At 39.4% G+C, this 22,419-nt stretch overlaps 1 protein-coding gene across 7 annotated transcripts in view; it reads left to right on the forward strand.

The window, feature by feature from the left end:
• The window catches only part of LOC308502943 (uncharacterized protein), a 90,998-nt gene that overhangs the window by 27,756 nt on the left and 40,823 nt on the right, over positions 1-22,419 (forward strand). For all 7 annotated transcript variants that reach the window (XM_081080742.1, XM_081080745.1, XM_081080740.1 and 4 more), the window contains 7 exons: positions 765-798; positions 3,323-3,395; positions 14,386-14,425; positions 14,796-14,854; positions 16,905-16,977; positions 19,000-19,179; positions 19,839-19,872. In XM_081080742.1, the coding sequence (XP_080936868.1) occupies positions 765-798; positions 3,323-3,395; positions 14,386-14,425; positions 14,796-14,854; positions 16,905-16,977; positions 19,000-19,179; positions 19,839-19,872 (493 nt within the window). The remainder of the gene's footprint in view (positions 1-764; positions 799-3,322; positions 3,396-14,385; positions 14,426-14,795; positions 14,855-16,904; positions 16,978-18,999; positions 19,180-19,838; positions 19,873-22,419) is intronic.

A 22,419-nucleotide genomic window follows, 5' to 3' on the forward strand; every position in this document is an offset into this window, starting at 1 on the left:
CCTGCTCTATGAGGTGAGCCGGATAGACTCTCCAGCAATGGAGGGAAACAGTCTCAGGGGTTAGACTTGATAAAACTGGAATCGCAAAGTCTTTCATACTTACCCTGCACTGGAGAGAGGGCCAGAAAGAGTCTATTTCCTGTGTTTTGCCGTGCTGCAAAGTAGACTGCTTCTTGACTAAGCTGCTAATGACAGGGTGTTTCATCCTAAACTGAACACCCTTGACTGAAGAGCGGCACAGCGGTACTGTGTCAGAGCAAAACAAGTGGACTCTCTTCTAACTGCTCTTCATGACAGAAGTGCAGAAAAATCATGCTATTTAAATTGCACCGTGTTAGTTTATGATACTGATTTTACTGCTGATACCGTTTCGTTGACTGCAATGGGTTTGGGAGGATTACAATCATTGTAAGTAGCACTTGACTTGTAGCTATCAAATGATTGCACATCCCGTTTATTTTTCTTTCATTAGATATAAATGTATAATACATACAAACATGCATAAGTACATGCATGTACATATATGTGTACGTATCTATGTATGAATATATAAATATAAATATATGTACACACATATAAATAGGAGTGGAAGTAAAAGTTCTGCACGTATTAATTTCCCACCAATAGTATCATTAACATTCATTCTACTGTAGTCTTCAGGGGTTGTCCCAAAAATATTTTTTCATAAGTTCAGCCTGATAATTTTAAAGTTCTGTGTTTTTCTGTTGTGTATTTACAATGTATGTAAATTTTTTCTTTAACAGTGGATGAATGCTCTAAATGCAACTCTGCAAGCAGGTAGGATTTTATGGATTTCTAAAATTGCATGTTAACTGAGAGACTGCCCAGAGAAGCCAGTAAGCTTTAATGAGTGTTCTGCTCTGGCCTAGATCCTATACTATGTGCCTAACATTGGTAATCCCAGGTCGTCGGCACAGTAGATTCGCAAAGTAGCTGTGCTGTTCGGCCTAGATTTATTCATTAGCCGAGCTTCCGGGAGGTGGATTAACTGACCCTTGGTTCCATTGTTACCAAGTGGCTGACCTGTGATGTGACCTTCACCTGCTTGGCTTCCCAAGTCCGTTCTCTTGTCCCTCGGCCTGTACTGAAAAGTGCCTGGACAGGTCTGGATTCAAGATTCAGGTGCACGTCAGGTGGCCTCAGAGAGTCCCGTTTAGTGATGCCTTAGTGCTGATTTAGAAGTTTCCTACCAAGCCCAGTTAGCCCAAGCTCTTGTCTGAATGTACTTGACAGTTGCAGCAGTCACGAGAACCTTGTTTTCACCATCAGTGTTTAGGGCAGATCTCAGTTCGTTGTGGCCACCAAACCACAGGTTGTACATAAGCAAGACCTAATCAGATAAATGTTTTCAGGTATAATGCGATGTACACTTCTTGGGATGAATCGTTGTTCTGTAAGTGAAGAACATCTATGTATAGACCATGTTGTGTTAATGCAGCACAAATTGAGATGATATTTCTAATTGATTCCTCTACTGACTGACTTCCCAGCCTGTGTTTCCCTTCTGGCTAATACCTTTCCCTTGTTGTAGGAAGTTTTTTCTCTTTTTCCAGAGTCTTTCTTCCCTCTTCCATGAGTTTTCTTGATTTTTTTCCCCTTTTTCTCTGCATTCTCGGGGTATTATTGTTGCCGTTGTTGTGTTATTTTTTTTCCACTTCTGCCAGCTAAGTGTTCTCCATTTTTCTTGACAGAATCAAAAGTACATAGAATTCCAGGTGTTAAAGGAATGTTAGCAATTAATTATTCAAAACACCCCCTAGTACTTCATGCTGCCATTAATGTTTTGGTCAAGTAGTTGATCACATGAGGAGTTTGAGCTCCAAGAGATTAAAGTGACTTATTTAAGTATAGTGAGTGATGAAATGAGATTAAGTGTAGGTTTCTAAGCCCAGCACAATTCCTTCTTTATCATCTTTTGGGTGAGGGTTTAATTATGGAAAGGTCTAGTGAATGCAGTGGAAGAGGATAAGAATGGAATTAGCAGGGGAATCCAAGTCTCAATAGGACCAACACTGGGTTGGAATAGGAATAAAGCTTTTAGAATAGAGATCACAGATCAGATAAGGGAAAAGAGATCAGAATAGTAGGGTATGACAAGGTAAAGAGAAATTACAAGCAAGAAGGACACCGGATGTTGGTAGTTGTCTAAAGAAGCAGATTAAAGTAAGGGGTTCAAGGGTATCTGAACAGGTTGCTGCTTTTTTGTTTGTTGAATTGGAGGAACCAGCAAAATTTAAGGTTGTATGAAAACATATTAAACCTTTGAGCCTCTGGAAACATTCTCTTAATAGCAAGTAGGAATGTGGTATCATCCACCTGCACCCGAAATTACAGAGGGGGTCCCCTCGAGTCCAAAGGCACTGGAGATTGCTGAACTACATAGATCTATGGCCCACGGCAGGTGTCTCGTCACCTCCACCTCTTTTCCCAACGGGCTGATGTCCTTCCCAGGGAGATGGAGGGTTGGGCAGAGGGAGGACTGATTGTGAAAACAGTAATGGAGTTGGGTAGGTGGTAACATGCCTGTGTTGGGAGTGGATGACTGAGGCTCCATTGAGCTTATTTTCCAGGAACAGGGAAATAGAAAAGTCCTACTGTGGGTCATTTGAGCCCAACCTTGTTTCAGGAGTCTCTATGCCTTCGTAGGCTGAAGTTTTCAAGGTTGGAGATTGCCAGGAAGCTGTGCGGACAAGTGATCGGAGAGTGGGGAGGCTAACAACATACATTATTTGTTCTTTGACTTTTGTACGTGTAACTTGCAAACATTTCACACATTTCAGGGACCTCACTGTAATGTTTCAGGGTGAAAGGAAGGAATGGGGTCAATTTAATAACTGCTTTCTACGTTAAAGACGCAAGACTGCCGTTTTTGACCCACACAGATTAATCTTTGAACCAGGGACAGACCGTGGAGAAGGCTCAGTGTATCGTTCTACCTTGGTTTAGGTCATTGCTTTTGTCCCAGTTCAGGTTCCTCTTGTCAGCTATTAATTGCGTTTTCAATTCAGCCCTGGGGACTTTTGGTGAAAACAAGGTACTTTCAGGTGTTGCCAACATATTGGCTGTCATTCTTTGTTATGGAAACTTAGAGTGTATCTTCATTAACTCGTGCATGAGTTGGGAGTGGTGCATTCAGAAATAGATAACTGATCGCTTTTCTAGAACATCATCTAAATTTTAATCATATAAAGAAACTTCATTTCATATGCAGATAGCTGAATTTTACTCCTTTTGTTGTTGTTGTTGCTGCTTTTGTAAAGAAATGAATTCACTTGTTTCTTTTGTGTATCTTTCCCCGAAGTCTTTCCTGGAAACATGGCAGTGATGATTCATGGTCTTCGTCAGACGATGGACTCTTCGATGTTGGTACCAAGGTAAAAGGCTCCTGTGTGAAATTAACTGTTGTGCTCTTAATTTAGTTTTGTGTAGCACCGAGTTGTAAAATTTGGTAGTGTTCCACCTATCATTGTTTTATGTTTGTTATGGAAAATTGGTCAGTGTGAAACATTTTATAACATATGACCATTTGACACTTCATTGTTTTGTTGTTGTTCTTTTAACTTTAGTAAGTATCGAAGATGGGAGCTGAGAAAAAGAAGGGGCTGGGATATGTATAGTGATAGTAAAATTCTATAGGGAGTTTTCCCACAGTGACGGAGATATGCAATTTGGTTAAGGGTAAGGATTTTTAATGTGACTTTTACGTTATACCAGCCTGACTTTTATCATACTCGTGCCTAAATGGAATCTTTAATGGATTCCGGTACTCATTCTAACAGTCATGAAATCTTCCTGGTAGCTTTCAGTTATAAAACTATATAGCATAAGACATATAGTTTTATTTTTTTACACTTTGTATGTTGGTATGGTATACTTGTTAGGAGGAAGTGTTTTCTCCATTTTCTTTTTCGCTTACAGTCCGTGGACATTCCATATTGTTTTATATTAGTTTCCAGGATATTAGGTTCATCATTTAGACTAAAATAATAGTAGAGTTTTGAAAGTTTCGAATTCACGTTCTCCATCTCAAAACCCATATTACAAAAGGATTGCACTATGATCTAAATCATTTCATTGTGAATATATTTAAGTGTCTTCATCTAATTGAAGAGTACATGTGTTGCATAAAATAATAACCAATTTGAAAAGCAGAGATTCTTTTTTTTGTTTGTTTAGTGTTTGTTTTTTTTTTTAATTAATTTTATTGGGGTGACAATTGTTAGTAAATTTACATTCATTTCAGCTGTACAATTCTGTATTACATCGTCTATAAATCCCATTGCGTGTTCACCACCCAGAGTCAGTTCTCCTTCCATCACCATATATTTGATCCCCTTTACCCTCATCACCCACCCCCCACCCCCTTACCCTCTGGTAACCACTGAATTATTGTCTGTGTCTATGAGTTTTTGTTTCTCATTTGTTTGTCTTGTTCTTTTTGGTTTATATACCACATATCAGTGAAATCATAGGGTTCTCTGCTTTTTCTGTCTGACTTATTTCACTTAGCATTATTCTCTCGAGATCCATCCATGTTGTCACAAATGCTCCTATATCATCTTTCCTTAACGCCGAATAGTATTCCATTGTGTATATGTACCACAACTTCTTTATCCATTCATCTATCGAAGGACATTTTGGTTGTTTCCATGTCTTGGCCACCGTAAACAAAGCTGCAATGAACCTTGGAGTACACGTGTCTCTATAGAGAGATGCTTTTATATTTTTGGGGTAGATACCCAGGAGAGCGATTGCTGGGTCATATGGTAATTCTATTCATAATTTCTTGAGGGACCTCCACACTGCCTTCCATAGCGGCTGCACCAGTCGGCATTCCCACCAACAGTGTATGAGGGTTCCTTTTTCTCCACAGCCCCTCCAACACTTGTTACTATTTGTTTTGTTGATGAAAGCCATTCTGACTGGGGTGAGGTGATATCTCATTGTGGTTTTCATTTGCATTTCTCAGATGATTAGCGATGTTGAGCATTTTTTCATATGTCTATTTGCCATTTGTATATCCTCTTTGGAGAATTGTCTCTTCAGGTCCTCTGCCCATTTTTCAATTGGGTTGTTTGTTTTTTTGTTGTTGAGTTTCATGAGTTCCTTGTATATTTTGGATATTCGCCCCTTATCAGAGGAACTGTTTGCGAAAATCTTCTCCCATTCAGTTGGTTGCCTCATTATTTTGTCAATAGTTTCTTTTGCTGTGCAGAAGCTTTTCAGTTTCATATAATCCCATTTGTTTATTTTAGTTTTTACTTCCATTGCCTTTGGAGTCAAATTCATAAAATGCTCTTTGAACCCAAGGTCCATAAGTTTAGTACCTATGTTTTCTTCAATGCAGTTTATTGTGTCAGGTCTTATGCTTAAGTCTTTGATCCATTTTGAATTAGTTTTGGTACATGGTGACAGATAGCAGTCCAGTTTCATTCTTTTGCACGTAGCTATCCAATTCTGCCAGCACCATTTATTGAAGAGGCTGTCTTTTCTCCATTGTATGTTTTTAGCTTCTTTGTCAAAAATTATCTGTCCATATTTATGTGGTTTTATTTCTGGGTTCTCAATTCTATTCCATTGGTCTATGTGTCTGTTTTTCCGCCAATACCAAGCTGTTTTGATTATTGTAGCCCTGTAGTACAAGGAAAAATCAGGGAGTGTGATACCTCCAGTATTGTTCTTTTTTTTTAATATTGCTATGGCTATTCGGGGTCTTTTGTGGTTCCAAACAAATCTGATGATTTTTTGTTCTATTTCTTTAAAAAATGCCATTGGGATTTTAATGGGGATTGCATTAAATCTGTATATGGCTCTGGGTAATATGGCCATTTTAACTATGTTGATTCTTCCAATCCATGAGCACGGAATGTCTTTCCATTTCTTTGTGTCTTCTTCAATTTCTTTCAAAAATGTCTTATAGTTTTCAGCATATAAATCCTTCACATCCTTGGTTAAGTTTATTCCTAGGTATTTTATTCTTTTTGCTGCAATTGCAAAAGGAATTGTTTTTTTCTATCTCTTTTTCTGAGATTTCATTGTTGGTATATAAGAAAGCAATGGACTTTTGTACGTTGATTTTGTAGCCAGCAACTTTACTGTATTCATTGATTGTTTCTAATAGCTTTTCGGTGGAGTCTTTAGGGTTTTCTATATATAGCATCATGTCATCTGCAAAGAGTGACAATTTAACTTCTTCATTCCCAATTTGGATGCCTTTTATTTCTTTCTCTTGCCTGATAGCTCTGGCGAGGACTTCCAACACTATGTTGAAAAGCAGAGGTGATAGGGGACATCCTTGTCGTGTTCCTGAACGTAGAGCAAAGGGCTTCAGCTTTTCACCATTAATTATGAGATTAGCTGAGGGCTTGTCGTATATGGCCTTTATTATGTTGAGGTATTTTCCTTCTATACCAATTTTAGTAAGTGTTTTAATCATAAATGGATGTTGTATCTTATCAAATGCTTTTTCTGCATCAATTGATAGAATCATATGATTTTTGTCCTTTATTTTGTTTATGTGATGTATCACATTGATGGATTTGCGAATGTTGAACCATCCTTGTGCCCCGGGGATGAACCCCACTTGGTCGTGATGAATAATCTTTTTAATGCATTGTTGTATTCGATATCCTAGAATTTTCTTTAGCATTTTAGCATCTGTATTCATCAGAGATATAGGTCTGTAGTTTTCTTTTTTTGTGTTGTCCTTACCAGGTTTTGGTATCAGGGTAATGTTGGCCTCATAAAATGAGTTAGGGAGTACTGACTCTTCTTCAATTTTTTGGAAGAGTTTGAGCAGGATTGGTATTAGATCCTCTTTGAAGGTTTGGTAGAATTCACTGGTGAAGCCATCTGGTCCAGGACTTTTGATTTTGGGAAGGTTTTTGATGACTGATTCAATTTCGTTACTGGTGATCAGCCTGTTAAGATTTTCCAGTTCTTCATGATTCAGCCTTGGAAGGCTATATGTTTCTAAGAACTTGTCCATTTCTTCTAAGTTATTAAATTTGGTGGCATATAGTCCTTCATAGTATTCTTGGATAATCCTTTGTATTTCTGTGGTGTCCGCGATAACTTCCCCTTTTTCACTTCTGATTTTGTTAATTAGTGTCTTCTCTCTTTTTATCTTAGTGAGTCTAGCCAAGGGTTTGTCGATTTTGTTAATCTTTTCAAAGAACCAGCTTTTTGTCACATTAATTTTTTCTATTGTCTTTTTGTTCTCTATTTCATTTAGTTCTGCTCTGATTTTTGTTATTTCCTTTCTTCTGCTGACCTTGGGTTTCGCTTGTTCTTCTTTTTCTAGTTTTTTAAGGTGTAACATGAGGTTATTTATTTGGGATTTTTCTTGTTTCTTGAGATAGGCCTGTAATGATATAAATTTCCCTCTTAAAACTGCTTTCGCGGCATCCCAAAAATTTTGGTAGGATGTATTTTCATTGTCATTTGTTTCTATGTATCTTTTGAGCTCTCCTCTAATTTCTTCTTTGACCCAGTCGTTCTTTAATAGTATGTTGTTTAATCTCCATGTATTTGTGTTTTTTCCTGCTTTCTTTTTGCAGTTGATATCCAATTTCAAAGCCTTGTGATCAGAGAATATGCTTGGTATGATTTCAATCTTCTTAAATTTGCTGAGGCTGATTTTGTGTCCCAATATATGGTCTATCCTTCAGAATGTTCCATGTACCCTAGAAAAGAATGTATAGTCTGATGTTTTAGGATGAAGTGCTCTATATATGTCAATGATGTCCAATTCATCTAATGTGTCATTTAGGGCTGCGATTTCGTTATTTATCTTCTGTTTGGATGATCTATCCATAGCTGTCAATGATGTATTTAAGTCCCCTAGTATAATTGTGTTTTGGTCAATTTCTCCCTTTAGTTCTGTTAGTAGTTGCTTGGTATATTTCGGTGCTCCCTGATTGGGGGCATAAATATTGATGACTGTTATGTCTTCTTGTTGTATAGTCCCCTTTACCATTATGAAATGTCCATCTTTGTCTCTTGTTATCTTTTTCACCCTGAAGTCTGTTTCATCGGAAATCATTATGGCTACACCTGATTTTCTCTGGGTACCATTTGCTTGGCGTGTCAATTTCCACCCTTTCACTTTGAGTCTATGCTTGTCCTTGTAGCTGAGATGTGTCTCTTGTAGGCAGCATATGGTTGGGTTTAGTTTTTTGATCCAATCTGCTACTCTGTGTCTCTTTATTGGTGAGTTCAGTCCATTTACATTGAGGGTGATTATTGATATGTGAGGATTTCCTATCATTCTGTCTTTAGTTTTCTGGTAAGGCTGTGTCTCCATTGTTTCTTTGCCTTTTTGTTGTTGTCTGTTATTTCTGTGTGGTGGTATTCTATGATGTTTCCCTCTGTTTCTTCTTTTATTACAGTATATATTTCAGATTGGATGTTTTTTGAGTGGTTACCCTTGAGTTTATGTAAAAGAAAGTTTGATATTTAGAGTATTCCAGTTTCTTCAGTACGCTTACTTTCTCTATTCCCATATTCCAGTTCAGGCCTTTACGCTCCCCCTTTTTATGTTTCGGTTGCCACAAGTTGTCCCTGTTGATGGTGGTCTAATAGCCTCCTTTAGTATTTCTTGTAGTGCAGGTTGTGTATTAGAAAATCCCCTCAGCTTCTGGATGTCTGGAAAGGTCTTTATTCCTCCTTCATATCTAAAAGAGATCTTTGCTGGATATATTATTCTTGGCTCATGATTTCTCTCTTTCAATAGTTTGAATATTTGGTTCCATTCCCTCCTAGCTTGTAGAGTTTCTGCTGAAAAATCTGATGATAATCTAATGGGCTTTCCTTTGTAAGTTACCGTCTTCTTTTCCCTGGCTGCCTTGAGGATTCTTTCTTTTTCATTGATTTTAGACAGCTTCAATACAATGTGCCTTGGTGAAGGCCTGTTGGGATTGAGGTAATTGGGTGTTCTATTTGCTTCTTGGATTCGAGGATCCAGTTCTGTCCACAACTTTGGGAAGTTCTCATCGACGATTTGTTTGAATATATTCTCTGTTCCCTTCCCTCTTTCTTCTCCTTCTGGTATGCCCATTATTCTTATATTGCTCTTTCTGATGGAGTCAGAAAGTTCTTGTAGAGTTCTTTCATTTCTTTTAAGTCTCAAGTCTCTTTCTTCTTCCCTCTGTGTAAATTCCAGGTTCCTATCTTCGATGTCACTGATTCTTTCCTCCATCTGGTCAACTCTACTACCTAAGCTGGATATTTTATTGTTAATTTCTTCTATTGAGTTCTTAATCTCCAGAAATTCTATTTGGTTCTTTTTCAAGATTTCAATCTCTTTTGTAAAATGCTCATGGTGTTCTTTGATTGTGTTTCTGAGTTCATTAAACTGCCTTTCTGTGTTTTCTTGCATCTCGTTCAGTTTTTTCAGAATTGCGATCTTGAATTCTCTGTCATTTAAATCACAAAGGTCCATATCTCTAAGTTCCTTTTCTGGAGACTTTTCACTTTCTTTCTGAGCTATCTTGTTGCCTTGGTTATTCATGGCAATCACTGATTTACTATTTCTCTTCCTAGACATCTACAGGAGTGTCTTCTGCAACAGGTTGATAGGTATGCGAAGAGCTTTTGGAGTTCCAAAGCTCTTTGTGCACCAGATTCAGAGCCCGTTTGTTTCAGCAGTTCTGTTTACTCCCGCAGGGATCCGCCCAGATAGGTGGGGCTAGGGGCGGGGTGAGTTGTGAGAGGTGGCCCAGAGCAATGGCGGCGACCACCACCACAGCCAGTCCTGCTTCCACAGCTCCCTCCCCTTTGCCAGAACTAGTTGAGCTGCGAATCTGTGTCTGCGGTCCACAGTTCTCAGAGCAGCAAATATTCTGTCCTTTGATCCGACACTGCTACTTTAACGCTTCTAGCACCGGGCAGGTGGGGGCAGGGCGAGCTCTGGGAGGGTAGGGAGGGGGCGGCTAGTCTCTGTGCCTAAGGCTTCCGTTCTCCGCTCGGCAGTGAGGTCTTAAACCACCGATTTCAGCCCTCTTCCCTCAGTCTTTGCTCCGAGGTCTGCCGTGAGAGAGCATTGTGTTCAGCTGTGCTATATGCTGCCCCCTCAGCCCTGTGGGCCGTAAGCGGAGCCCTAGCAGTCCGAGTCCTTCCCTCTCCCGCAGCTGCGGTAGTTCCGGGAGCAGCGGGCTCCGAGCACTGAGCTAGGTCTGCGTCCTGCGCCCGCGCGGCTTCGTCTCCGCACTTCTCCTCTCCCTCCTCCCCCGCTCGCGCGATTCACCCACCTGGAGGTGAATTCAGTAGTCGGCCTCTTCGTCTTGCCTGTCTGCTGTGCAAGGAGTCCTTTGTGGAGTTATTGTTGTCAGATTCGTTGTAAATTCCAGGGGAGCGTTACAGAGGCTCACCTCACGCCGCCATTTTTTTTGATCTCTTGATTAGTGTTTTAATGGCCTGTTTGATTATGTGGTATTGATGCATGGGCCCTGGCCTGTATAAGCAAGAGCGACACAGATTTTCTTTTCACTGATATGGTGAAATACTCCATAGTCAAATCAACACTTGTTCTGGACCTATTCTGTAACCAGCACGATGTGAGTTAATCCTCAGAATAGCTTTGTGAAGGAAGGGAATCTTCATCTTTAGAGATAAGTAAATGGAGACCAAGACAGTCTAGGCAGCATGACTTGCAGTAGCCAGGGAGAAGTTTGAGGGTTTGATGCAAAATCCACTTGGCTCCAAAGCTGATGATGCTCTTGGCTGCTCTCTATAAAAATATGTCCGTGAGATTCTATGCCCATGTCCATGATGCATTGACCAAAGTAAAGAAAGGAGCCGTGTCTATAAAAGATAGGATCCTTTCTTTACTCTGGTCAAAAGCAGAGATTCTTAAAAACCATATAGTCAAATGTCAAGTTTCAGAAAGTTTTTAGTTTTGTTTTTTAAATGTAAAATTTTTCATTTCTGTTACAGTTGACATTCAATATGATGTGAGCCTCAGGTGTACAGCATCGTGATTAGGCATTTATATAATGTGCAAACTGGTACCCCGATTTGTGTGGTATCCCTGACACCGTACTTCGTTATTACAATCTTATTTACTGTATTCTTTGTGCTGTACTTGACATCTTCAAAACTATTTTATATCTGCCACTTTACACTTCTTAGTGTTGTTTCCATTTCAAGCATTCCTTTAACAATCCTTGAACCGGGCAACGATCCGTTAGTTCTCTGCTCCTATGAGTTTGTTTCCCTTTTCTCTGTTCATTTATTTCGTTTTGCATATCACCAATAAGTGAAATCATGTGATGTTTGTCTTTCTCTGTCTGACTTTTTTCACTTAGAATAATACCCTCTAGGTCCACACAGGTTGTCACAAACGATAAGTATTTATTCTTCATTACAGAAAAGTAGCATTTTGTTATATATATGTCCATCTTCTTCTTTCTCCAAGATGATGGATCCTTTGGTTACTTTCTTATCTGGACTATTGAAAATAATGCGGCAAACAATAAAAAAAAAAAATAATGTGGCAACGACCATAGAAATGCATGTTGTTTTCAAATTAGTGTTTTGGATTTCTGTGGAGGAAAACCCAGGGAAGGGACTGCTGTGCCACATGGTAGTTCTATTTCTAAATTTTTGAGGAACTTCCATATTGTTTTCCATTGTCTGCCTGGATTTGCAGTCTCACCAACAGTGCACGAGGACTCCGTTTTCTTCACATCCTCACCAACACTTGTTGCTTGTTGATTCATGGATGATGGCCATTCTGACAGTTGTGAGGTGGTAGCTCATTGTGTTTTTAATTTGCATTGCTCTGATGATTAGTGACACGGAGCATGTTTTCGTATGTCTCTTGGCTATCTGTGTGACCTCTTTGGAGAAAAGTCTATTCAGGTACTCTTCTCATTTTGTAATTGCATTGTTCGTCTTTTGGTGTTAAGGTTTATGAATTCCTTATATGTTTTGGATGTCAACTCTTTATCAAATATATCAGTGGCAAATATTTTCTCCATTCTTCCCGTCGTGACTTCATGTTGTTGTTGGTTTCCTTTGCGGTGAAGAAAGTTTGTAGTTTGATTGTCGTGTGTATGGGTCTTGCATTCTTAACCATTCAGCTACCTTATGTCTTTTCTGGAGCATTTAATCTATTTACATTTAAAGTAATTATTTGTAGGTACGTAGTTATTGGCATTTTCTTATTCACTTCTCCCCCTCCTGCTCTTTCTCCTCCTTCTCCTCATCCTCCTTTTTTTTCTAGTCGTGGTTTTACATTTCTTGTGATAGTGGTTTCCTGGTGCTGAACTGCAACACCTCCTTTTTCTCTGGCAAGCTCTTTTCCTCTCGTTTGATTCGAAATGAGAGCCTTGCTGGATACAGTGCTCTTGGTTGTAAATTATTGCGTTTCATCACATTTCTATATTTCTTCCCCATTCCTCTGTCCTTCGGATTTACTTTTGAGAGATCACCTGACAGTCTTATGCAAGCTCCCTTGTATGTACCTAACTGCTTTTCTCTTGCTGGTTTTAATATCTCTCTGTGTCTTTACCCTTTGGTGTTTTAATTCTGGTATGTCTTGGTCTGGGCCTGTTTGCTTTATTTTGTTTGGAGCTCTGTGTGTTTCCTACTCTTGCGTTTCCTTCAACAGGTTAGGGAAGATTTCCGTCATTATTTATTCAAATAGGTTTTCAATTCCTTTCTGTCTCTCTCTTCTCCTTTTGATAGCCTTACGAGTGCTGTTACACTTTATCTTGTCCCAGAAGTCCCTTAAAGCCTTCTCTCTCTCGTTCTTTTTGACACATAATCATTTTTCATATCTTTTTCTTCTGTTCTGATTGTGTGTTTTCTGCTCCCTTGTCTTCCAAATCACTGATTTGAACGTCTGCTTCAACCAAATCTGGTGCTGATTCCATCTATTAATTACTCATTTCAGATGTTGTATTTTTCATAGTCGACTTTCGTTAATGATTTCCATGTCCATTTTTTAGGTTTGCTGTCTCTGTTGATGTGTTACAACGTTTATCTACTTTTCCCCAAAGTTCATTGACATCCTTAGAAGTAGTATTTTGAACTGTGTGTCTGGTAAATAACTTGTCTCCATTAGGTTTAGTTCTTTCTCTAGTTTTTTTTTCCTGGTCTTTCATTAGAGAAAAATTTCTTTCTCTCTTCTTTTTTCACTTCCTCTCTGTGTTTGTTTCAGTGTTTATGTGGATCTTCTAATTCTCCTCATCTGGACAGTATTGCCTTATATACCAGGTGTCGTGCGGCGCCCAGTGGTACAGGCCCCAGTTACCTGAGCCTTGTGTTCCAGAAGCTCATGTGGGTGATGTGTGCCCTCCTGTTGTACTTGAGCCTTATTGCTGTTGGCACATCTGGGTGTGGAATTGACCCTCAGGACGACTGGCTGTGACGACAGTAGATGAACCCCTGTGTGTGGGCTGACCTCGCAGAGTGAGATCGGCTGTAGCAGGGCTCCGGTGTCTGCTCAGTCCATGGCTTGGCTTTGTCATTTGTGAAGCTAATTTGGTCATGTTCTGGTGTCACTTGAAGCTGGTCCCAAGGTGTGTTGGATTTGGGGCTCTTGTGAGGGGCTGTCTGGCAGGCCCAGATCAGCTGCTGCTTGTGCCCAACCGGGAGCCACTAGGGGAAGGTACAAAGTGACCTGTTGTTGGTAGCTGCGTTTGTGAGTTTGTAGGCAGCTGCGAGGCGCTATGTCGTGAAGCAAGACAGGCTGATGGATAGGCTCCTAGAAAGAAATGGAACTCCTCAATATCATAAATGGTGCCCGAGTGGCTGTTGTAAACTAGAATTGTGATGATGCAAACCTCTGTTTACTGAGTGACTCCCCATGACGTGAGGGTAGAATTCATCTGCTAGCATGACACGTGCCTTCTTTGATTTGGTTCTGATTCTGCAGTTGTCTCTCCATCCCATTCTCAGAGTTCCAGGCTTACCCCATTCTTCTTCTGCCCTCACTTACAATATGTTGTTTCATACGCAGGCTTTTGCGCCCGCTGCCCTTTCTGGACTCCCCTTCATGGTTTCCCTCCGCACCTCGTATGTCTTTCAAGATGCAGCCCTGTTTTTGCAGCATGTGGTACAACTGATTGTTGTTTCTTTTGTGCCCGTACTATACTTTATTGATCTGAGGTGTAGGACTGGAGAGCGGTACTTTTCTGTTCTGATTGTTTTCACAAATTATAGTATATCGACCTCTACTAGAATATAGGACAAAATCTTTCATTTCTATTTCCAGCTTCCCCTGGGTCTATGCCTATGATTTGATGGCTATGATAGCGGTTTGTTGTCTTACTGACTGAAGGACTGAGTGAGCGAGTGAACGAGTAAATGAATACGATGTTTTCTGAAGTTGGGTTTTTCTTTTCTTTTTTTTAATAGAAAGAAGCAACCAAGCCGCCAATTGGAAAAAGAGGAAAAGGTGTGGATATTATTGAAAGTGCTCCACAAGAGCAAACAAAAACTGATATCTTGACTTGTGTTGATGGAGCACACCAAAATAATACAAGTGATAATTTAGTGACTATCTATGAATTCTTTCTAGCTTAAGTGCTGCTATACACAAATCTAACACGTGTAGATCCAACTGTGATTTTCATTTCTTATAAGCATTTGTTCCTATCTTTTTTGCAAAAGTATCCCCATTACTAACAACTGCTTCTTCTTGCAAATGCTTCGACCCCCTGAAATTCTTTTCTGCTGTTACTTTTATGGAAATATTCATGACTTGGATGTGTATTTAAAATGCATAGAAATATATGTTCACATTAATGTTCTGTGACGTTTTATAGTTAAAACATCGGCATTAAGATTGAAAGAAGAAGCTGAAAAATTATGTTGGGATTCTGAGGTACTGTCATTCACTACTATTATTTTTATCATTATTATTTTAAATGTCACCATCCGGTGATGTTAAAACATAAAAGGTATGGTTTGACTATACTTTCTTACCTCTGCATTTCCCCACCTAAATTATTTTATTATGGTATAGCCTATAATTAATAAAATACATATGTGCTGAATATAATGAGACTGCATAGTACAGCTTGGCTAACTTGCATGGGTCACTGAAGGCGGTCGGTGTAGAATAGTATAAAACGAGAAGGCTTCCAAGTCATAAGGAATCAGTTGGGTTCTGAAGTTAAGTTTACCTAAAAGCTAAAGAATCATTCCAGCTTGAAGTATGCCCAAATGCATGCTTCTGTGGTTTTTACGGTTGTGTAAATGTCCTAATGAGATTCAGAAAGAAAGAATTTGGAATTTAGGGTTTTTTATACCTTGGAATTTGAAAAGATAATGCCTGCTACATGCAAGTATTATTGTATTTGTATTCTCCAATAGATCTGCAAGGAACTTTTCCAGGGAAGGAAGAGCATTGTTAATAGTAATACTGTGCAGGATTATACTAACAACAATCGGCCGAGTGCTGCTTTAATACACAACAACTGTCCTGTTCAGTTAAAATAGCATGCATTGAGTATCTTGATGGCAACCATGCTTGTAGTAATAGAAGTACAAAGTAATGATGAGCCAATGTGAGATGACAGCTGTGAAAAGAGACAGGAGGAGTGTGATCTTCTGATATAGGCAGCTGCTGCCTACTGGTGTAGACACTGTGTTTGACGATAAGAACACACTAGAACCCTGGATAGGTCACTTAGTAGCTGTGGGATCTGGGGGAAACTTCTTTTTAACCTGTTGGATGTCAGTGACCTCATTCATCATAAAGGTACTTATGCCTACCTTTCAGGGTGTGAAATGAACTAATGTGGTAACAAATGTGAAAACACTTTGTGAAGTGTAAAGGGAGCTATAGAAATGTAAAATCAATGATCACAGTGGGTGGTAGTGACTTACCAAATGGTGGGGACACTTTTTGTAAACCTGAAGGACAATCAAATGGCTGTAGTGTGAAGAACAGAGTGGAAAAGTTAGAAGGGGCATGTGGATTTCTAATGTGGGGGATGCTAAACTTCAGGAGACTGTGATAGGCGATACCCTGTTGATGTGTAGTGTTTCGGTACTTGAGGCTCTATTGGTGCGAGCTCAGTGTTTTGACCTGAAGTAAATGTCTGTGTGGGATACTGCCACGTGAAGCATGAGAAGGAGCCAGTCATGTGAAGGTCTAGGAGCGAAACCTGCTGGGCAGGGACAGCAATGGATCCTGTGGGTTCATCATTTTATTCTAGTGTCTTGGAATGGTCAGGAAGCAGGAAGAGGGTCAACCACCATCAAACCATTTTTATATTTGTTTTTTGTGTGGATAAGAAATAAACTGTGCATGGCAGATGCCTGGTACTTTTGAGATGGTTAATATATAAATGTTCTTATTTTACCCTGATTAGATCTTATTAAACTTTTTGAAAAGTTGCATAACTATATATAACATTTTCCTATTATTTATTTAAATATAACTTAAAGAAAGGTTTTTCTTACACCTTTGTCATTCTGTTTAACCACTTTTCCTATCAAAATTTTTATCAAATAAGAGTTTGGTTTTGCCAAGCACTTGTTGACCTAGATGAAGTAGGTTCTAATATGTTCTGTTTAGACTCCACAGGACATACACCAAGGTTTCTTACCATGTCGGTCAAGTATCTTGTTTTAAAACTAAAAAAACAAACAAAAAGAATGTATCATTAGAAATATTTCAAAGTATAGGAAGTACACTTTTCAAGGTATTTAGTTCGCTGCAAAAGTAATTGCGGTTTAAAAGGTCTAAAAAAATTGCACAAACTGCAATATCATTTGTACCAACCTAATATTTGCTTAAATACCTATTTTTCAAAAAGTCCTTTTCTTGGAGTTTATAACGTTAATATTGTTATCCTGAATTGTTAGCTAGAGATTGCATGAAGTGTCCATTAGTTACTAATCATCTTGTTTCCTAACCCCTTCAGCCGAGCATTGAATTGGAAGATCCTGTTCCTAACAAAGCTGTAGGAATGGAATTGGTGCAACTCTTCGGACCAGGTACACTTTGTAATACCAATTTAATTTTGCGCAGGAGTACGCAAGGACATGTGACATGCTTGCAGTCTTCTCTTTCTCATTCCTTTTTTTTGTTACAAATTTAATTGAAGGATTTGACATAAATAATGTGATGTCATTGTTGGTATCGGTGTTTGAGAAAAGGTATTCACAGGAATAAGAAAATGAGATTTTAAATTGGTGACTTCACTAAGATGGTTCTCCGTTTGTTCCATAGCCTAAATGTCCCAGTTTAAAATCCCTGTACTTAATAGCGTTACCAGAGGTCAATTATCACACTGGAAGATTTTTCCAGCGTTTTCAAATGGTCATTTGAATTTTGACGTTTACCCAAGTTAGCCTCAGTTGCTACCATGACAATTGTTTTTTAACTTTACTTCCTCTTAGTGTTGTAACACTGATGGTCTTAAGCCAACCAGATGTTCTGCTGAGCAGACACTGGCGGCATGTGTATGTGCGCTTATGGTGTCTTCGATTATTAAAAATGGGAGAAGTAGTTAATGGTAATGAATATTTGGTAGACACAATCTTTGAAAACAGGAATTCTGAAGCTTTTGTGCCTTGGGATGCTTTTATGCGATTAAAAATTATTGAGCATTCCAAAGAACATTTTTAAGTCGGTAGGCTCCATACATAGTGACAATATTAGAAATAAAAACTGAACAATTTAAAATAGGAGCACACACAGTCATGCATTCTGTGAGCCATTGGAGCTACGACCCAGTAACCGTAGACCTATGATGTCACCATCAGAGCTGTGATATCACGGCTGTGGAAAACTCTACTGTACACTTAGAAGAGAATGAGAGTGAAAATGGCAAATGACATTCAGTATTTCTGTGAAAATAGTTTTGACCTTTTCGGGCCCCTCGACTGACAGACCTTGGGACTTCACGGATTCTCACATGACATTGGAAACCACCGTCTTAAATGATGTACGGGCTTCCTGGATGTGAAGTGATAAAAGAGGCTTTAAAGCTTCACTTCTACAGTGTGGTTTTCTTTCACTTGTCTCGTAGATTTAAGCTGAGATTTTGTTTAAAAAGCAAAAGGAAAATGTTTTGTTATGTATTTGTTTTCTGTCTCATGGTGCCCTGTATTCTTTGGAGCTAATGTATACCTAGTTTGATCGTATTTTTTTTTAAGATTTTTTTTTTATTGGGGAAGGGGAACAGGACTTTATTGGTGAACAGTGTATTTCCAGGACTTTTTTCCAAGTAAGGTGTTGTCCTTTCAATCTTAGTTGTGGAGGGTGCCATTCAGCTTCAACTTGTTGTCCTTTCAGTCTTATTGGTGGAGGGCGCAGCTCAGCTCCAGGTCCAGTTGCCATTAGTAGTTGCAGGGGGCGTAGCCCACCATCCCCTGCGGGACTCGAGGAACTGAACCGACAACCTTGTGGTTGAGAGTCCACTGGCCCCTGTGGGAATCGAACCGGCAGCCTTCGGAGTTAGGCGCATGGAGCTCTAACCACTTGAGCCACCGGTCTGGCCCTGATCGTATTTTACTTGGAAACAATAAGGTCACCCAAGCCTGTCATTTGTCATTTGAATTTCAATTATCAAAGGCTTAAAAAATGAATTCTGAACGTATTGGAGCATTTAGAAAAGACCATTTTCTTGTAATAAGTAGTTTCTTATTTGAAATAGTACGATTCATTGAAACTTGTTTTAAACCCATGTTTGTCACACATATTTAAACTTAAGCGGTTAGACATAACTTTTGATAATGACAAAAAGATTCATACCCACACCATTTTAACTATTAAGAAGAAAAGCTTTAATTGGAAACACATTATATAACAGAAATTGCTGAGTGACAATAGTTAATTCAACTTAACTTACGTGAATGGCAAGTATAGGACAACTAAAATAAAATGTACTAAGAAGGAACAGAGTGTTTGGGAGAAAGGAGGACGTGGGACTGCTTCTCTGAAGAAGGACGTTTTACAAGATGGTGAGCTTTGTGTTATTTTTACCTCCTCATAAACGAAAATTTTATTTTCAGATTCTTCCAGCTGGAATGTTGCTTCTTTGATTTTCAATCATGAAACTTGTCAAAGATCCTGGGATTCGAAATTTCGTGATAAATGGCCATTTGTCACACACTCATTTAGAAAACCTCTGTCAGCATCCACAGAGTTTGGACAGATGGCCGCAATAGACAAACGAAAGACGCAAATTGGAGGTGTGTTCCTCTTACATAATTCTTCCCTCCATGACTAGTGTGAATCACAGCCACCAGGAAACAGAGAAAGCAAAGAAGGAAATAAAAAACACAGAAAGAGTTCAACCCTAGCCTATCTCTGTGTAGGATGATCGTAGTTCTGAATTTCCTACAGTCATTTTTTAGCAAAATCTGCTTTATGTTTACTCTGTTTACACAACTTACAGCCAAATAGAATAACTTTTAGCAGGACATTGGCATTCTTCCTCAATCAGAGTAACATAAGGAAATAAGAAAGGGAATAAGGAGAAAGTGTGATTCCATTTAGACTAGTATTTAGCGTACACTGGGGAGTATATATGCATACATACACACATATGTAGGTACATACGTATATATGTATATATATCTGTGCATATGTGTATGTGTATGAATATATATTAAAATATATATGTGTGTATACACACACACACACACACACACAGACAGACATAGAGCAGAGGAAGTAAAAGTTCTTCATGTATTAATTGCCCACCAGTTGTATCAGTAACATTCACTCTACTATAGTCTTCAGGGGTGTTCCCAAAGAAACATTTTTACATCACTTGAATCTGATGCTTTGAAAGTTCTGTGTTTTTCTGTTGTGTATTTACAATGTATGTAAACGTTTTCTTTAACAGTGGATGAGTGTCCTAAATGCGACCCTGCAAGCAGGTAGGATTTTATGGATTTCTAAAATTGCATGTTAACTGAGAGACTGCCCAGAGAAGCCAGTAAGCTTTAATGAGTGTTCTGCTCTGGGCTAGACCCAATATTATGTGCCTAACTTTGGTAATCCCAGGTCGTCGGCACAGTAGATTCGCAAAGTAGCTGTGCTGTTCGGCCTAGTTTTTATTCATTAGACGAGTGTGGTTCCGGGAGGTGGATTAACTGACCCCTGGTTCCATTGTTACCAAGAGGCTGACCCGTGATGTGACCTTTAGCCTGCTTGGCTTCCCAAGTCCGTTCTCTTGTCCCTCGGCCTGTACTGAGAAGTGCCTGGACAGGTCTGGATTCAAGATTCAGGTGCACGTCAGGTGGCCTCAGAGAGTCCCGTTTAGTGATGCCTTAGTGCTGATTTAGAAGTTTCCTACCAAGCCCAGTTAGCCCAAGCTCTTGTCTGAATGTACTTGACAGTTGCAGCAGTCACGAGAACCTTGTTTTCACCATCAGTGTTTAGGGCAGATCTCAGTTCGTTGTGGCCACCAAACCACAGGTTGTACATAAGCAAGACCTAATCAGATAAATGTTTTCAGGTATAATGCGACGTACACTTCTTGGGATGAATCGTTGTTCTGTAAGTGAAGAACATCTATGTATAGACCATGTTGTGTTAATGCAGCACAAATTGAGATGATATTTCTAATTGATTCCTCTACTGACTGACTTCCCAGCCTGTGTTTCCCTTCTGGCTAATACCTTTCCCTTGTTGTAGGAAGTTTTTTCTCTTTTTCCAGAGTCTTTCTTCCTTTTTCCATGAGTTTTCTTGATTTTTTTCCCTTTTTCTCTGCATTCTCGGGGTATTATTGTTGCCGTTGTTGTGTTATTTTTTTTCCACTTCTGCCAGCTAAGTGTTCTCCATTTTTCTTGACAGAATCAAAAGTACATAGAATTCCAGGTGTTAAAGGAATGTTAGCAATTAATTATTCAAAACACCCCCTAGTACTTCATGCTGCCATTAATGTTTTGGTCAAGTAGTTGATCACATGAGGAGTTTGAGCCCCAAGAGATTAAAGTGACTTATTTGAGTATAGTGAGTGATGAAATGAGATTAACTGTAGGTTTCTACGCCCAGCACACTTCCTTCTTTATCATTCTTTGGGTGAGTGTTTTAATTATGGAGAGGTCTAGTGACTGCAGTGGAAGAGGATAAGAATGGAATTAGCAGGGGAATCCAAGTCTCAATAGGACCAACACTGGGTTGGAATAGGAATAAGGCTTTTAGATTAGAGATCAGAGATCAGATAAGGGAAAAGAGATCAGAATAGTAGGGTATGACAAGGTAAAGAGAAATTACAAGCAAGAAGGACACCGGATGTTGGTAGTTGTCTAAAGAAGCAGATTAAAGTAATGGGTTCAAGGGCGTCTGAACAGGTTGGTGCTTTTTCGTTTGTTGAATTGGAGGAACCAGCAAAACTTAAGGTTGTATGAAAACATATTAAACCTTTGAGCCTCTGGAAACATTCTCTTTATAGCAAGTAGAATTGTGGTATCATCCACCTGCACCCGAAATTACAGAGGGGGTCCCCTCGAGTCCAAAGGCACTGGAGATTGCTGAACTACATAGATCTATGGCCCACGGCCGGTGTCTCGTCACCTCCACCTCTTTTCCCAACGGGCTGATGTCCTTCCCATGGAGATGGAGGGTTGGGCAGAGGGAGGACTGATTGTGAAAACAGTAATGGAGTTGGGTAGGTGGTAACATGCCTGTGTTGGGAGTGGATGACTGAGGCTCCATTGAGCTTATTTTCCAGGAACAGGGAAATAGAAAAGTCCTACTGTGGGTCATTTGAGCCCAACCTTGTTTCAGGAGTCTATGCCTTCGTAGGCTGAAGTTTTCAAGGTTGGAGATTGCCAGGAAGCTGTGCGGACAAGTGATCGGAGAGTGGGGAGGCTAACAACATACATATTTGTCTTTGACTTTTGTACGTGTAACTTGCAAACATTTCACACATTTCAGGGAACTCACTGTAGTGTTTCAGGGTGAAAGGAAGGAATGGAGTCTATTTAATAACTGCGTTCTACATTAAAGACGCAAGACTGCCGTTTGTGACCCACACAGATTAATCTTTGAACCAGGGACAGACCGTGGAGAAGGCTCAGTGTATCGTTCTACCTCGATTTAGCTCATTGCTTTTGTCCCAGTTCAGGTTCCTTTTGTCAGCTATTAATTGCGTTTTCAATTCAGCCCTGGGGACTTTTGGTGAAAACAAGGTACTGTCAGGTGTTGCCAACATGTTGGCTGTCATTCTTTGTTATGGAAACTTAGAGTGTATCTTCATTAACTCGTGCATGAGTTGGGAGTGGTGCATTCAGAAATAGATAACTGATCGCTTTTCTAGAACATCATCTAAATTTTAATCATATCAAGAAACTTCATTTCATATGCAGATAGCTGAATTGTACTCCTTTTGTTGTTGTTGTTGTTGCTTTTGTAAAGAAATGAATTCACTTGTTTCTGTTGTGTATCTTTACCCTGAACTCTTTCCTGGAAACGTGGCA

This window comes from Rhinolophus hipposideros (assembly GCF_964194185.1).
Source record: "Rhinolophus hipposideros genome assembly, contig: SUPER_9_unloc_1, whole genome shotgun sequence".
Taxonomy (NCBI): Eukaryota; Metazoa; Chordata; class Mammalia; order Chiroptera; family Rhinolophidae; genus Rhinolophus; species Rhinolophus hipposideros.